This window comes from Chamaea fasciata, unplaced genomic scaffold (assembly GCF_029207755.1).
Source record: "Chamaea fasciata isolate MVZ Bird 193981 ecotype frontalis unplaced genomic scaffold, bChaFas1.0.hap1 SCAF_10, whole genome shotgun sequence".
Classification (NCBI taxonomy): domain Eukaryota; kingdom Metazoa; phylum Chordata; class Aves; order Passeriformes; family Sylviidae; genus Chamaea; species Chamaea fasciata.
The window spans coordinates 27,333,928-27,351,850 of NW_027094095.1; the positions used below are offsets into that span (position 1 = coordinate 27,333,928).

Genomic DNA, 17,923 nt, shown 5'->3' on the forward strand with positions numbered 1-17,923 from the left:
CATCAGCCATCTCCTCAGGTACTTACTGCTGGGTACACGTGTCCGATTTGGGCAGTTCGCCCAATGTGGATTTCGTCTTCATCTTCCTCTTCTGTTGTCTTCCTATAAACTGGATTATCAAAATTCATGCTTTTAGTATTCTTCCGTTTCCAGTTTCTCCAGATGAGGTATCCTCCCATGCACAGCAAGCCAATGACCACTGAGGAGAGGGGACAGAAAGGGCTGTTAGGCAGGCATGGAGCTGCTGGGATGTTCCCATGTTGGCAGCCATCCTCAGAACATTTTCTCAAAGCTGGGCTACTTTCCCTCAATTCAGCAGTTCCTGTGCTCTTTCCCACCCCACCCCTGAAAACTGGAAAAGTATATTTACTATGGTAAATACAATATTTTGGTGTTGCATTTTGGTGTGATCTCCTTCAAAGGTTAAATCCAATCTGCTTACCCACAGGAATGACAATTCCAATCACAGCTGCTGTCACAGTGGAACCGAAGCCTTCATCATCATTTGCATCTGTAAGTACAGAAGTGTTCTGATCATTTAACTCATTTGCTGCTTTTAAAGAATGTTCTCTGTTAGTACCCATGCTATTCTGCCCATCAGAAAGCTTTTGCAATTAAAGAATTTACAAAACGTTTCATAATAAAATTATTGTGGTGACGCTGAGCAGCGCACAGAGATCGGGCTGAGCTGAGCTCCTTGTCCTGAGGAATGAGGTCCCTGCAGCGCTGCTGCCTCGCTGGGGACAGGGACACCCCAGAGCTCGAGGCCGAGGAAGGGAACTGCTCAATCCAGGGCTGCCAGAGCAGCTCTGACCAGAAATGGGTGACTGACTGGGCCTCAATTTTCAAGCACAATAAAGGAGGCCAGTTTTAAAAACCTGGTATTTAATGGAGATGCCATGCACAGATCAAGGGGTGGTAAACAGCGCTCCTAAAAATCCACAGCAGAACTCTTCCTAGTACTGACACAATTAATGACTTACTGAGCTGTCAGAAAAAGAATGAAGTTCAAAGCTGTCTGCACAGCTTCTGTGTTTAATTTCTTCCTTTTTTTATTATTTACAACTAAGTGGTTAGTGAGCACATCTATTCCTCATTGCTGCAGCCTGCCCCAGCATGTAAGAATGGTCCCAAAACTCAATACTGTACTTATAAGAGAAAAAAGCAATTAGAGGAAAATATAATTTTAAAAAATTCAATATAATCTTTCAAGTTCCATACTTTAAAATGTTCGCTCTGAGCTTTCATATAGGGTATCAGTAGAGAAAATTTCCTTTTGCTAAAATATCAAGAGTTGCAAGAGGAGGAACTAACTGTACTTTTTCTTTTGATACATGAATTCATGCAACTTTTAAATACTTCCCTGTGGCAGTCTGTTCCATTATATAGTTATTTACTTAATAATAAGCCAGACTATTTCCAAAGTGGACAATAAAAGCACCTTGCTTCCATGGCTAATTAAAAAGATAATTATTGCATTTGAAAGAAACTTTCACAAAGAGAACTGAAGCATTTTAGCCACTGAACTCCGCTTTCCTCACACAGCACAGTTCTACAGACAGGGGTGGTGTATTGCTGCTTTCCAGATGTAATGGAAACAGTGAAACATTTGGGGGGGAAGCAGCATTTTACTGTTCTTAAACATCCATGTCTGTTTGAGGTCTTGCAGAGCAAAATCTTCTCTCTGGACTAGAATTTTTTTTTTTGAACAGCAGTTTGCCTTGGCAGCAGGACCTGGAGGGATTGCCTGTTAGCTCTGAGATGGAGGCTGGTGTTCCACTGAGGAGAGCCTATTAGTGCTCTCCACTGGGATGCTCTTCTGATAAATAATGCAAAACTTCAAACCTGTGTCACGATGAGGCCACATTAACATGCCAAGCACGGCCACACAAACCAGAGGCAGCTTGTCTTGGGCTGTAGTGATTCCACATGTCCAGCAGCACTAAAGATGCACAGGGCAATTTTTCACCCAGAACTTGTGCTGGATCACATTAATAACCAAACAATTAAAATAGGTGAAGCACCTGCAGAATCATCCATTCTACTGTCCGCAGCACTGAAGCTGGATGAGCCAGTACTGGGCACAAGGCAAGGGCTGATGTGAACTCTCGGGGCTGTTCATGTGCCTTGGATAAAAGCTGGTACAAGTTCCTTGACATGCCAAGTGACTGGAATGAAAGCAGCCATGGTAACCCAGGTGCCTGCAGAGAGAGGAGCTGATGTCTCCTGCTGTGTGCCTGCACCTGACCCCCCTGAACTCAGACATCAGGTCAGGTCTCCCTCCAGTGCATGAGGAGCTGTGATACAGAAGGAGGAAAGCAATCTCATTCTCTTACAGTGCTGTGATAAATTGCTGTTCCCAGTGGTCATCTCAGAATCTATCAGGATGGATGTGGTGGAAGGTAAATGAAGGCTTGGGGTGGTGATTGTAGCTTCTGGTACGGCTTTGGGGACGACTTCAGTGGTGTCACTGGCACTGCCAGGTACGGCAGTGATGGTCGTGCCGCTGTCAGCGCGGGACCCTGCACTTGTGGAAACCACTACAGGAGCTGCAGTGGTTGGAAGGTCTGAAAACCAAGAGCAATGATGAAATTTGGTTAAGGCAAGTACACCAAACAAATCACAAATGGTGATATAAATCTGGGAACGACTGTTATGATTAATGAAGAGAAACAGAAACCAAATTCCAATTCTATTTCCCAGGTAGTCAAACTATCAACAGTTCTCTGCCTAAAGCTACAGAAATGATTTCCTGAAGCACAGCTTGATTAATTAATACTAATTAAAAAAGCGCTCTGTATTGAAGGTAGCTAAGAAGTTCACAAACTTGGGGGTTTTTGAGAACCTCCTAAGATTCTGAATTTGTACCAGGAACTCATTGCATGTTAGAAGAAACTACAATGAAGCCACTCATCTCTTTGGGATATTACCAGCAACTGTGGCCTCTCCAGATCTGTTATCTATCTATAGATAGATATATAGATATCTAAATATACAGAAGTATAGATTGTATATATAGATTACATAATCAGTGTGTCAATAATTAATCAATTCTAATGGTTTATTGACTATTTACACTTTTAGTGCTGGTCCCTAGCCCTTTTTTTCCCCCTTCCTTCTGTATCTTTTTCTGGTTGAGCTTTCCAAAATAAGCAAGCTTTCAACAAAGGGCACCACAGTGCTGCTGTGCTCAGAGGGCAGCAAGGAGTGGAATACAGAAAAAAAAAACAGTGTTTCTGTTTTCACCATCAGGAAATACATTCACTGCAAGTCTGATTTTGCTGGGACAGTGAAATGGAGATGTGATTGCATTTACCTTTGTAGCATTTTTTCATGTCAGGACCCAGCCACATATTGTCAGGACAGGCACAGGTGTACTTGGGGGAATGGGGGGAGATCTGAGGTGCAGGAAGACACAAGTAGTCACAGCCTCCGTTTGGCTGGGCGCTCAGCTCACAGGAATCTGGAGCTGTTCAAGGATGGAAGAAAAGACAAGTTATTTTCTCATTATTTATTTCTTGCCTTTGGCAAAGAAATCTCAGATCCTCTGAAAAGACCTCCCACTCCCTACCTCAATTGATCAGGCTGCTTAAGCATCTTTACAGTTTGTACAGTGGAGTGGAACCTTAAAAAGTACAATAAAAAATTCCCAAATACATAATGAATGGGAAGCATCACAGTGACAAGAGTAACTCACTGTTATCAAAGATGCTAATTAAACAGCTATTAGCAAATTGCAGATTCTTCAATAAATGCTGCTGCTGAATTAATTATGCAGGAACTTCAAACATTAGGCATTGATTTCCCATTATTACCTGTGCATTCTCTCTCATCAAGAACCATCAGGGAGCATTTCATTTGCCAGCTCAAACAAACCTGATTCAGGGCCATGACATCCTGAGGACACCTCTTACCTTTGGGCTGCTTTAATTCATGAAACACCACGATGTCATGAGGGTTATTGAGATTCTCTGCCAGAATGGAGATGTCCAAGCCATTGAGCCTGTTAGCACTGAAGATTGCTTCGTTCTCCAGGTCAGTCCAGAACACTCTGTCCTGCAGGGAATGCACAGATTCCTCACCTGGCCTGCTCAAATCCTACTCAAGTTTAAACTCCAGCAGTCACAAAGTCAGTGCACCATGTTCCTACCTTGGGGCACCTTCTGTTCATGCTACTTCTGTCTGCAGCTTTTTTCTATTTTGGACAATGTTCCAAAGCCCAGCACTCCTACAAGTTTAATTTTGAGTAGCTCTGAGACTGAGGTGAGGGAGCAGAAATTTGGGGAGGTACAGACAAGTTGTGCTCCTAGAGCATCCGAGTTGTTTCTGAACTGCTTTTTCTTTGTAAGCTGGGGTAGATCATGAGCAAAGGGCCACACACTCCATACTAGAAACATTTGTTACCTTGCTGATTTTTCCTCCTTTCCCAAGATAAGACCTGTATTAAACAGGTATCTGTGAGGAGGCCAGTGCCTAGAGCACACCTGGAAGCTGAGCACCTATTTCTCTTTCACATTACTATCTTTTGCATGGCATGCTATGACTGAAGATACAGAACTACTGTGGAAGAGGTACTCCGGAATCATAGTTACCAAACAGTTTAATTGCTTGGTCATCTGTGTGTGCTGCTGCCTCCTAAGCCTATGTGTATTGCTGTAAGGAAAGCCACACTGCTGGACAACAAGAGCAGCTTAGCGAAAGCACAAGGGTTGTCTGTTATTTTACTCAGCCATTTGTACCAGGAAGGATGGTGAGAGGTGAAATAACTGAAGAGATCCTTCCAAATGCTGCTGATGGGGATAGCACTAAAGAGCAACAATGACCTGGAGAAACCTATGCCCAAAGTTAGATGCCCAGATATCACACTTCACACAGGAGGAATAAGGGATTTAAGGACAAGGGTTTTCCTGAGCCAGAAGCCAACTGGACCTTTCTCTGCTATAACTTACCTACAGTGAGTGCCAAAGCTGAAGCCTTTGTTCCCCTGATCATTTAATGCACTGGTGCTGCATTAGGTAGAAGCATGAGATAACACTTTGCTCTTGAGTAAGGGTTTTAGACACCAATTTCCCTGCTGAACCCACACGAAGTTAATTGGTTTCTATAGCAGTGACTGCCCTCACTGAGCTCTGTGCTGTGCAAAAGGCAGAGCTTTTAATCAAGAAGAGCTCTGAGACCTCTTACAGGCTCCAGTCTGTTCTGCATCCGTTTTCCACTCTTACCTCAAACACTGCCAAGCCAAAAGGATGGCTCAGATCATCCACAGAGGAGATCAGAACTTTTCTGTTGCTGCCATTGAAATCAATGCAGGACAGTGAATGCAATTTGGAGTCTACCCAGTAGAGACGCTGATTCAGCAAATCTGGAAAGTAAAACACAATGAAGCAAAATTACACACAGCTCTTGCAACTCTTTTGCTCTTGCCCAGCATGTTTTTCCTGCTGGCAGCATGACTAATCTCTTTATTATTGGGCCTCTTTTTTTTTTTTTTTTTTTTTTTTAACACTAGTTCTGATTTTGAATCAGTGCCCAGATATGCTGGGATAAGACCCTATAAATAAGATTGAAAAGGAGGAACATTCTGCTGTGTGTGTGGGGGGAATGCCTGACTGACAGCCTTGTACAATGAGGTTCTTATGTTACCAGGAGCAGCAGGGGAGCAGCAGTTTGGGCTTCCCAGATTCTCTCCATCAGTGCCTGAGTGAGAAGCTTCATTCCTCCCAAGGTTGTTCAGGCCTTGGGCTCTTGCTGGAGAACAAATACCGATATTCCAATGAAACCCCACTCTAAAGGAGCTGTGAGATTCACACATTTTCAGTGAAGAAGAATCCTGGGCCCAGAAACCCTTCTTAAGCTGCAGGCTGGGACAATCTCCTGGTGGGGACACTCCTACCACAACCAGCCAGGTCCGGGGAGGGTGCAGGTAAGAGTGGGAGGAAAGGATCCAATGTTATTTGGAGTGCTAAGCACTGCATTTCTCTTTCTGGAGCAAATTCACTCATTTTGGATGGGATTCACTGAACAGAATGCAAGTGGATGAGAGCCAAAAAAACAAGTTATATAATTAAAGAAGTCTTTAATTAATTTCTTAATGACTAAATTATAACATTATTTGTTCACAGCAGTAGCACTTCAGCAGTATGTAATGGCAGCAGCATTTCCTCCACCACCCTTGCCACAGCCAGCATTTTCAAAGCCAAGCAGAGAACCTCACATCTGCATAGTGTTAAACACACACAGCTCCAACTCCAGAGCAGGATGTTCCCTGCTGCTCCACAAAACCTCCTTCCCACTCTGCTGCTTGGCGTGGCAGTGGGAACCACCACAGCCCTCTGATGGGTTCCATTCGCCCTGAGCAGCTGGGCAGGCAGGGAATGGTGCCAGGGAATGGGTTCTGCAGGCCCTGTCCCTTTCCCTGATACGCTGTGCATCATTCATCAGTCCAGTGCAGGATCCTCACACTGCTCCTGAGACAGGCCCAGGTACAGAGACATTTAACACCAAGGATTCAGATACTTTTCAGGCTTCTAAAGGGTTGTCACAGCTCTGCATCCTCCCCCAAAATTTCCTTTTGCCTTAGGGCACAATGACAAGCAACTCAAGGCTCCTGCAGTATGAGGTTCCGACTGCAGCGAGACTTCCTGTTTGTGCTACTGAAATAAGGAACTCACGTTTATGAGTGACAGACCCGTTTAGGATTTGTGTGCGCAGGTGCCTTTGAGCACTTACAATTTTGTTTTCCTACTTGACAACAAAACTGGATTTCCTTGGGGCCCAGTGTGTGCCGTAGCTCTGAGCTGGGCGCTTACCCAGGGTGATGCCGTTGGGCCACTCGATGTTGTCGGTGACCAGCACCTGCCGCCCCACGCCGTTCAGACCGGCCTTCTCGATCTTGGCCTTGTCTCCCCAGTCAGACCAGTACATGAACCTGAGAGAGGCAGAGGGAACAAACCAATAACCTGGACTCCAGCTAAGAAACCTGCACTGCTGATTGCTGTAGGAGGTGTCTTAAGGTGTCTCTCCTTGTTGTGGCAGTTAATTCTGCTGGTGGAACCACATGCCGCTCTCCCACTGGGTAATCTGGCACAAAACTTGCACCGGAATGCAGCATCTCACCCCAGTAACTATCCCCTGAAAACTCTCCTGCTGTGCCTGTTAGGTACCTGGCGTTCACTCATCCAAATGGCCCAAACACAAGCCAGACAGACCTCATTTCCCAGCACAGCCTCTGTGCCAGGACCAGCTCAGGCCCATTGGACACATGAACAGGCCCTGAACTGTCTTTAACAGCAGGGACCTTGCCAAGGGTTAGTTAAAACATCTCCACAGTCCCATTGCAGGATACACTTGAAAGGGCATCTGAAGTCCTGGTGAGATGAAAACTACCCCCAAGTTTGTCAGAGGGGCAAAAAGGCGACTGGAATGTCTCTGCTGGCAAAGGGGTCTGTGGTGTTCACACCTACCTCTGTGTGGGGTCCACAGCAATGGCTCTGGGCTCACTGAGGTCAGTGTTGAAAAGTGTCCTTCTCCTGCTTCCATCTGCAGTGGCCACTGAGATGGTCTTGTTTCCAGAGTCTGTCCAGTAGATGTTCTTATGGACCCAGTCAATGGCCAGTCCCTCGGGGGAGTTGAGCTGGCTGTCGATGAGGATCATCTGCTCGGCCGTGTCGCTCGCCTTGTCGATGTAGGCGCTGCGGGGACAGGAGTCACAGGGCTCCACACAGCTCCCAGAGCTGGGCCCGGGACCCTGATGGTGCTCCTGCAACCTCCTGCTTTCTCCTACAGCCTCTCATTTCCCCATTCCTGTCCAGCAGCATTTCCACACTAGGGAACTGCTCATTTCATCCTTCTACCTGCTTCCTACTAAAACTGCACAATTCAGGAAAATATTTAACTTCAGGCATGTTCAACAGCAATTGATTTATGGGATTTATGGACATGAAAAATATAATCTCCAGGGCTCTGCTGAACAGAGTTGAACTGAGCATGCAATAAATGTGCTTAAATGTACTGCAGAATTAGGAGCTGTGTAGCTAATTATGATTCATCAAAGGAATTCATGAAGCTGCATTAATTTGGCAAGTGATTTCACTAGATACAAACAAAATGTTCACTAAATATTAGTGGCAGCTTTAAAATCTTTCAAAATGATAATGAAAGGCAGCAGACTCCACATGGATGTTTCATAAATAACTGGAATGTTGCTCCTACAACCACACAGGCTGATCCTGCTCTCAATAGCAATTCTGCTGAGTGAACTGAAATTAGTTATTCTGAGTTTGCATCAGTCTTTGTAGAAGCTTTGTCTGGCTCTTAGAATAACTCAGTGTATCTTAAAACAGTTATAAAACAGCAGGAAGTTTCTGCCCCTCACCCCAAACATCTGAAATCCTAGGATGCTTCACATCCTCTCTTCACTGCCCATCCTGCCTTTGTTCATGGAATGAGAAGGTGAAATGTATGGGAGCTGAGTTCTCTAATATCAGATTAGAGCCTTGGAACTGAAATGTGTAAACCCAAGAATTCTGGACAGTTTTACAGCGTGCAGTCAGGGCTGGAACGGCAGAGTCAGCCTGGATGACCAGCACACTGCTGCATCTTCCCTACAAGAACAGTTTTGGTTTATCTCTGACCCAGCACCACAGGAATGGTACCTCAGGGCTCTATGGGCATCTGGCAGTGCTCCCAAGTTCCCAGAATTCCAGCATGAGTACCCTGTGCTCTGAGTGCACAGCTCCAGGCCAGGTAATCCCTTGCCAGTGGAACAGTTCTGTTCCCTGCTTCCTGCCTGTGCCTGCACAGGAGGGAAAGCCGAGAGGCTCCTGCAGCTTCCACAATGGAAGGGCTCAAGTCCAGGGGACATTTCAGTTCTCCCAGTAACTAAATACTGTAAAAGATCTGATACCCCAAAGAAGACATCACCTCCACAGGACAGAATCTGGAAAGGCAAGTGAGGTGACCATTCTCAAAGATGGGATCTCCTGCCAGCAATTACCTCCTGTACCACAGTTCTTACCGTGCAGTAGCCTCTCAGCCACAGGCTGCTTGTTCCCAGGGACTCCCAGCATATCTGCTGCTGGAGAGCTGCAGGAGCAGTGTCTTGGATAATTGTACTGTCTCTGTGTATGAGCTAAGCCCTTTCCCAGACAGACCCAGTGAGTGCTGACAGCTTTCTTCTGAACCATCCCCCCCTTTCAGAGCCCCACAGGCCCCTCAGGGTACCTGCCCTGCTGCTGGTGGTCAGTACCAGCACAGCCTGGGCAGATATCCCTGCAGGGCACGGGAGCTACCAGAGCCTGTGGAAACCCTGGCCTGGCTCCCACGTGCTGACACCAGTCAGCCTGTGCCTGATCATTAGCTGGAATCCAGAGCAGACCACTGCAGAAGCTGCAATAGCCGTGCAAATCAGAATATACATGGGGGATTTTCAGCACATAAATTAAATGCTTTTTTGGCTAAGCGCACTCACAAGCCCCAGCACATAATAACTGTGATGGATGCCATAAAAACAGCTGAAGGAGGAGTGAGAATGAGGGTTAGAGAGTTACAGAAACGTGTAGTGTGGTCTGGTGCTGTGAATTTAAATCCAGTCTACCAGAGACTACAGTGGGCAGCAGCTTGTGTCTGTGTTGCTGCCTCCTTGTTCCTACCATTTGCCTGCTTTGTACTTCCAGATGCCAGGTCCAGAGTGGCCTCCCATACAACACTCACAGTGCAGCAGCCTCGGCCCTGCTTTACAGTATCCATGGTTCAGGAAATAAGAGCCTACATTTAACTGCACGGGTGCAGCAGGATCTGGCATTGATGAAAAGTCACCCTGTGTTATCAAAGAGGTAACTGCACAAGCCTCTGACGTCTTTATCCATTCCCAAAAAAGACAACCAAGTCTGGGCCACAGCAGGTAATCCTGTCAGGGCAGGAAAGCCCTCAGGTGCCCTGTGCCCTGCACTGTTCTCTGGGCTGCTTTAGGGGACACAGATGGAATGCAGCTTTGGGAAGGGACCAACACACATCCTCTCTTGCCCCTTACCTGTAGATTTTTCGGTAGAACAAGTCACACCAATATATTCTGTTTGTTGACACCTCCACATCCAGCGCCACCACGTTCTTCAGCATGGGAATGATACGGGAATAGTCCCTTTTCACCAGGTCAATTTTACGGACCTCGTGGCGATTGGTGAAGATCAGGTACGGGCTCTTGCCTACCACAGAAAATCAGCACATTTGTCACTTCAGCAGCTATCCCAAGGGCTGGATTCAGCTTTCATTTCTCAAGCAACAGTGGAACTATCAGTCACTGATAGCTGTGTTTGTACAGAAGCTTTGCACCACACTGGAAGCAAGTGGAAACTTGCTCCAGAGGCAGTGCTGTCACACCCTGGCACCTCTGTGGTCCCCGAACACACACTGGTGCTTGGGACAGCCTGTTCTGCTAAGCCACAAGCAAAACTCTGGGGAATGGCCTCATCTTCAGTTCATTTCAGCACAAAATCCTGGGCCAGATTTTGGTGACTTACAGCTGGGAGGGTGGAGGGGTGGCTCAGATACCCTGTTTTAATCGGGATGTTTTCTTTCTTTCAATACTACTACCACTAAATGTTTTTGCTGCACTGTTTTCAATCACACCTGTCAAGAGACTTGCTTTTCTGGTTTCAGCTTCAAACAGCCAAGTAGTGACTGCAATCTTGCTCTGTACACTGTTAAAATATTCTGATCTGCATGATCAGTAGTCTTGCCTAGAGACGCATCTGCTGTTGCTGCAGCAGCTCTGTGCAGCTCGCAGTGAGATGTCTTTGCTTGCTTTGCTGTTTCCTTTTGTTTCCGTTCCCCTGCCTCAGCCTCGCGAGTGTGTTTTTGTACCGGAGCTGTGCTGTTGAGCAAGCAGAGCTTTAGTGCCTGTGGCGTTGTCTTACCTACAGCTTTGCAGTTCTTGGACAGCGTGTCCATCTCGTATCCTTCGTAGCACTCGCATTTGTAGTCTCCCTTGTAATTAATGCAGATCTGGCTACAAGCGTCTGGATTCTCACATTCATCTATGTCTGAAAGGAGTGTTTGAAACCCATCAATAACTTGAAATCAAACCATCTGTGATGGAGCAATGCTCAAGTGAATATAATCACGTCTCTCTATGGTGAAACACAAGGGACTGCTGTTTGCATGTCAATTACCTCCACACGTTTTTTTATCCAGAAGCTTGTATCCAGGCGGGCATTCGCACTCGTAACCGATCTTCAAATCTTTGCATATGTGTGAGCAGCCACCGTTGTTCATGGAGCATTCATTAACACCTGCAGGGGATACACAGATCACCTATGACAAATGGGGGCTTTCAGCTGTGAGATTGAATAAAATTAAGAGATTTCCTGAGAAATTTTCCCATTTCTATCAGTTTTGGTACTGGCCCTGTAGAGCACAAGTGCCTTCAGAGACAGGAAGCCCGCACCGTATCACTTTCTTGCTCTTTATTATTCCAAACCAACGCTGGGGGATCGTTTGGACTCAAAGCTAGTGGCTGAATGAATGGGGAGCCCTGGGGATAAAGCGTGTGTGAGTCTCTGCATCTCATCCCATCAGAGAGGTGCTGCTTTGAGCTGTTGTGCCACATGTGAGAAACTTCCCAGGGACCTAAGGGCTCTCTCCAGCATACTCCTCCTTCCCCAAGTGCTGGTTCATGTTGACTTTTCTGAACAGTTTCTCAGAGCTTTAATAATTCATGCTGGGGGACTCTCATCTCCCAGGGGCCAGCTATTTTGAAACACTGTACTATTTTCCCATCTAGCTCCAAGGAATGATCTATGTGAAAAATTCCAGAAAACACCGAAGTGCCGTCTGTCAGAGATACTCCATTAGCACTGAGACACAGTCCTCCCACAAAAACGTCCCCCACAAGAGTCTTTGCTGGCAGCCCCCAGCAGCCCCCAGTGTGCAATTTATGAAGCAACATCCCCCATCCTCTTCTGGGGCCTTTTCTAATCCAAGACCACCTCTCTGGTCCTGCTCTCAAGTGCTGAAATGAAAAACAGAATAAATGGACTCTTGAAAGTAGAACTGAATGAGAGGTTGGGAAAAGCTGGTTTCCTGTCAGAGAAAATACTTCTTCTTGTTGTAATTGACCTACAAAGGGTGAAGAGAAAATTCTCTCCTTAAGGAAGACTGCTGAACAGGAGCTGTGGGATTCCAGAGATGGTGGACTCACCAGAACAAGGAAAACTGATTTTCTCCAGTCTATAATGCAATTTAAAGGCAAATTTTTCATTTATCTTTTACTTCTTGCTTCCTTGCACACTGCAGGTGAGCAGCACAGCAGAGCCATGGAAGAAAATGGAAACAACCACAACCCAATTAAGTCAGTAAGACTGGGAAAATACCATGCCAGAAGGAATCCATCTCAGCTCTGGGATGCTTTCACCTTCCTAACAGGTACATACAGAGATATCAATACATAATTAATGGAGCAAGTTCACCAGGCTCTAAGAAGGTGTTCACAGTCCCATCGTGTGTTGTCACTGTTCAGTGACATTCATGGACAGAAATCTCCTATTCCTACACTTGCACGGGTCTGTGGTAAATTGGGTCATCAGCATGCACAACTGCTCTCTGCAAAATACTATACAGGCTCTTCTGATTAACCAGCCAGCTCTCACTCAGGTGATTCCCATGGTTTCAGAGATGCTCTGTGGAATGGATTTAGGGGCTGTAAATCAAGTGCTGGTTCACTTGCTGCACTTCTCAAGAGGAGCTGAGGAGGAGCCAGGCAGAGGCGGGCAGGAGGACTCTGGGCAGCTGCTGTTCTTCACCCAAACTTCAGCAGTTTATTCCCTGCCTGATTAAAATAGCCAAGTGCTGTCTGCTTTCTGCAGTGCTTTTCTGGGGGTTTCTCAGAGGCACTGCAGAGTTTAGCACAGCCAGACACACTGAGCTGGAGAGTGTGTCCTGCACCTCTGCCTCCAGCGGGGATGACCTGTGTGTGGGCATTGCAGTCACAGCAACGCACAGCACTGCACCTTCCCCTGGGGGCTCTTCTCTGCCTCCCAGCTCAGGCAACGAACACCTCACGGCCAGCCCAGGGCTGCACCACTCATGGCACCACAACCACCGGGCTGAGCATCAGCCCAGCTGTGCCACTGCCCAGTCTGTGACAAACTGGGCTGCCAGCTTTGTTGAGAGACCTCCACAGACAGACAACTGCAACAGCCACACAGAGAAACAGGGAGATGTGGATTAGTGGAAGAAAGCAAGGACACACTGGAAGCATGAAGTAGGAGCACCTTCACTAGGCATGCACACACCCTTTCTTATCTAAAACAGGGAGAGACTGGCAGTTCTTCCTGAACAGGAGTTATTTAAGGGGCAGCCACTGAGCTCCATGATGTCATGGAAAGAGATGCCTGTTGGAGACATCTCTGCACTGGGGAAAACAACAAACACACAAAACTGCGTTGGAGTAATAACACAGATCGGGGCTGGTGCCCACAATATCTGGTGGGAAAGGCAAGAGAGGGCTGTCCTATGGAGAAGGGCACAGATCTGTGGCCTGGGCTCTGTTCCCCTGACTCCAACAGCCCCGACTCTCCCGGCATTCCCTGAGCCCAGAGCTGGCAGGATGCTGCAGAGAGCATCCTGCTGACATTGCTGAGGGAAGCAGCAACGTGGACAACCCAGAAATGGCTGAAGTCCTGTCTCAGGGGTTGCTGCCTGGTTACTCTACATGTTTTCACCTTCAAAGTATGTTCCCAACGCTGTATTTTTATGATGTTATCATCATCTTAGAATTCAAAGATAATGTAGGCAATGAGGCTAAATAAACTGGTCTGTGTTGTGGAGGACACTAGTATTTGGGGAGGGGGAATTCCTCATTCCTAGTCCCGTGCTCAGTTCATACATCCCTCCAAGAATAAAAAACTGAGTGGAGAAGGGCACAGTTCAAACTTACAGATGATCAGACTAAGCTACTAATTATATTCATATGAAGGGTGATGAGAGAATAAAGGCAAGGAAAGAGGAGCAGAGTGAGAAATAGCATTAGCAGCTACATGTGGTTACACTCAAAGCTGTGAGCACCAGATGGAGAAGAGGGGAAGCAGTTACAACAGGAGCAACACGTAGAAGGCAAGTACTGTACCACATTCTTTCAGAGGCTCGTCAGACCAGTCCCTGCAGTCTCTATGTGAATCGCACACTTTGCCTCCGTCAATGCACTCTCCACTCTTACACTGAAACTTGCTGGGACTTTCACATGCTGACTCTGTCGTGTTGGGCAAGAGAGGAAAGCAACTAAGTTAGATGAGGCTCGTGACAACAAACAGGCTGACATAAAGCTCAGGAGGGCATCATTAGAAACGGGATGGGATTAAGCAAATGAACATTGAGCCCAAGCATCATGCAAAGAACTTTTCAAGTCACGCAGTCTGCCTGGTCAGCACAATCATCTCTCCCAAGCAATCCCGCTGCCAAAATGGCTTAAAACCGTACAGGAAGCAGCTTGGCATGGCCCAGAGGAGCAGCACAGGCCTCTTCCCTTTCCAGAGGCCAGACAGCCCTGGCAGATTTACCCCATCGAGTATGAGGAGCACCTGTACCCACCTTGGACACAGCCGGCCTCGTCGCTGTTGTCAGGACAGTCGTGCACCTTGTCACACTGCTTCGCTCCATGGATACAGGTTCCGTCGCCACACTGAAATTCATCTGGCTGGCAGGTCACCAGAGCTTTAAGACAACACATTCAAGCATCAGCCACACAGAACTCAGTCATTTGTGTGGTATCTTTCAGCCATGTCCCTCTGACACCGCTGGGGTTGCATCCTCTGTCAGAAAATGTCACAGTATTGGCTGCTCCCACCAAAGCAACAGAGGCAGCAGCTGCCTCAGCCACTGTTCTCCTGTGCCTCTCTGCTGTCCCAGATCACCCTCCACATCCTTGGGAAAAGAGCATCGAAGTCCATATGAGCACCCTCAGTCAAAAAAACCCCAGTGTTGGCAGTGAAGCTTCTCAGGTGACACAGAACAAAGCAAGCAGGCAGCAAAACTCCCAGCAGTGGGGCAGCTCTGGGGGCTGCAGCCTGTATGAGGCCAGGCTGCTTTCCAGCTGGGAGAGTACAGTGACACTGGGTTGGCAAAGGCAACTGCTCCTCAGCTCTCCTTCCTTCAGAAAAAAATTACATTTCAGATACATTTCAAAACATGTTTGGGCTAAGGCCCAGGCAAGACACCTGCAGTGACTCTGCCAAAGCAGTGTGGTCACAGCGGGGATGAAGGCAGCAAGGAGACCCAATCATCAGGGCACCAAATGCCCATGAGCCAACAGCCCACTGGAAGGCAGAATAGCTCCACTGTACGGTGGTGTTTCTTGGGGTTTCCAGCCCTAAACACCTCTGCAATATCAGCCCAGTTTTCATGCCTGGAGTTCACTTGTCCGGGTCAGGTTACAATGGATTCAAACCAGATCTGATAAACAGCAAAGTTGGGGAAAAATATAAACCGGACACCTGCACTGACCATGCTAACTAAAAGCAGTCGTATTTCCCGCCCCAAGTTACAATGAATGGGAGACCTCCCTAGCTGGGACCAGCCCTGTGCTGACACAGGGAACAGGCAGCCTGGCAAAACAGGCTCCTCATTCCTGGGACATGTTTTGCACCTTCCTTCTAGGGGCCCATCAGATGCATTCTTAAAATCCTATTAAGGCAGCACACCCTGGAGAGCTCCTGATTCCAGCCTTTCCATCATGTGATTGTGACAGAAAATCACTGCTTCTGAGTAGTGACGGGAGGCCAGCACTGGTGTTACTACATGGGAGGTGAGAGCTGTCTGCAGACTTCCCTGCACAATTTAAGAAACTAGTTCTAATATAAAAATGACTACTTTCAGATAACCCAGGAAGAGCTGCTGACATGAAGCGAGCCAGCATCAATACCATAAAGCATCAGCTGCACAAAGACTCCACATTATTGGTGATTGCATCCCACAGGATGCAGGATCCATGTTCATCACTGCTTCACTGGACTTAGTTCTAGTGCGTCTTCAGCCAGCCAAAGGCACAACTGCAGGGCTGGTGGGGAAGGGAGAAATCCTGTCGTTAGAAATACAGTGTTCACATGAGGAAAGTTTGGAAATAGCACTGCTCCTTGGAGAGGAAAGCCATATGCACTATATTCATAAAAAGCTGCAAAGTGACAAAAAAGTCCCAAGCAATAAGCACAGTTATGGGACCAGCTGTGCTGCCACGTTTCAGCTAATAAACCCAGGCACAGGAATGGGAAACCTCAGTGGGACATCTGGGACAGCAGCTCCAAACTAAGCACGTGGGATCTGCTACTCTATCAAATGCAGAAAAATGGAGGGAAAGAAACAAAAGCCATGTGTTGTGGGAGTCACAGACCACAGGTCTGGAAGTGGCACCAAGAACTCCTGCAGGGAGACAGAGTCACTTCTGCTAAAACTGTTCCTGGCATGTACAGCCACCTGCCTGGGGAAGCCCTGACCATGGAGAAAGCACCCTCCTCCCCCAGAAACCCTGACTTCTGCCAAGCTAAACCTTGGCCACTGCAAGGCTTTTCCTGTGGTCTCACTGAAAATTCCTTTGCCACAATTATTTCTTGTCTTCAGCCCGAACCTGAAAACCAGTTTGCTTCACCTTTTCTGTAGCAACTTCTATGTGTGGTAGGATAGGATGGTCCTTCATTTCTGACTGTAAATATTAACCCCACACAGAAGTGTAACATGTAATTAAAGCCAATGAGGTTTTGTCTTTTCTGGAGCAGAAACAGGTCTCCAGTTTATCAAATAAATCTACGTGACAACAGCTACAGATTTGGAAGACAGCTGTTATAAAACCTATAATTGTCTTCAATTGTAATCTTCAATGCTCTTCTAAAAAGCAGTTATAGCTAAATGCTAAGAACAGAAAGATTTCTAATCCTAAACCAAATTAAAATTAAGGAGAATTTTGTAGGAATTGCAAAGACAATGTTGCACAAGCACCACAAGACTGAGAGAAAAATGACAGCACAATTCTTAGTTCAGTTGCTACAGAGACTGCAAAACACAGATGTGAGGCTGTACTTCACTGCACAAAGCTTAGCTTCAAGAAGAGACAGAAGCTCAGAGACCAGGCTGGGTTTCCTGGCTCGCTTCTCACTCCACCAGAGCTGTGGAAGTTCAAACCTTTGAGGAACAGCCCCTGAGCCTCTTAACAGACATCTAGAAAAGGCAGATACAGTAACAGCTCCTACTGATTACAAAGGCATTAAAATGCATGTATGGCATTTCTAATTTTTGCTGCATTTTCCAGGAGAATTCCATGTTCTCCTGAAGTCGAGACACTAACCCATCTCAGGCAGAGCTGACAGCAGGTTCCCATTAAGGCCATTCCCAAGGCAAAGCAATAACCCAAGAAGAGGGAAGAGCTGTGCTGTTTATTTGCACAAGATGTTCAGAAAATTGCTGTGCCTAATTTGGAAGGCTTAAATCATTGAAATCTCAGTATTTTTACAGCCATCTCCTCTACAATCAAATACAAAACAAATTACCAAAGCCCTGCTAAATTAAGAGGCCCCCTCAAAGAGACACACTTCCCGTTGACAAATCCTGGGCACAAAGCTGCATCACTCAAACTCAGCATGTGTATTCCAGACTCCAAACCTGAACCTCAGTTTCTTCTGGTTTCTGTTGGGGTTTTTTTGTTTTTCTTTTTTCATTCCTCCCCAAAAAAGAAAATCCCAACATTTGCAAAATGCATCAATCCAATTTTATAGATGGGGAGACAGAGGCAGGAAAGTGTGAGGTCAGGTCTCAAGGGTTCTGTTTTCTTGCTGTCAGTTGTAAGCATTATTTATTCTCCCTCCTGGATGCCCTACTGCAAGTTGCAAAGGACATTTTAAAATATAACCATTCCAGATTTGGAGACGAATAAATCTAACCTAAT

At 46.6% G+C, this 17,923-nt stretch overlaps 1 protein-coding gene across 2 annotated transcripts in view; it reads right to left on the reverse strand.

Annotated features, from left to right (window-relative positions):
• Positions 1–17,923, reverse strand: part of LRP8 (LDL receptor related protein 8) — a 171,608-nt gene that overhangs the window by 3,183 nt on the left and 150,502 nt on the right. The window contains exons 6-18 of one of the 2 annotated variants that reach the window (XM_066192845.1): positions 14,584–14,706; positions 14,123–14,245; positions 11,169–11,288; positions 10,914–11,039; positions 10,031–10,202; positions 7,464–7,691; positions 6,810–6,928; positions 5,223–5,362; positions 3,915–4,056; positions 3,317–3,469; positions 2,337–2,567; positions 443–511; positions 27–199 (exon numbers count right to left, since the gene is read on the reverse strand). In XM_066192845.1, the coding sequence (XP_066048942.1) occupies positions 27–199; positions 443–511; positions 2,337–2,567; positions 3,317–3,469; positions 3,915–4,056; positions 5,223–5,362; positions 6,810–6,928; positions 7,464–7,691; positions 10,031–10,202; positions 10,914–11,039; positions 11,169–11,288; positions 14,123–14,245; positions 14,584–14,706 (1,919 nt within the window). The remainder of the gene's footprint in view (positions 1–26; positions 200–442; positions 512–2,336; positions 2,568–3,316; positions 3,470–3,914; positions 4,057–5,222; positions 5,363–6,809; positions 6,929–7,463; positions 7,692–10,030; positions 10,203–10,913; positions 11,040–11,168; positions 11,289–14,122; positions 14,246–14,583; positions 14,707–17,923) is intronic. The other variant, XM_066192846.1, reaches the window with a different exon arrangement.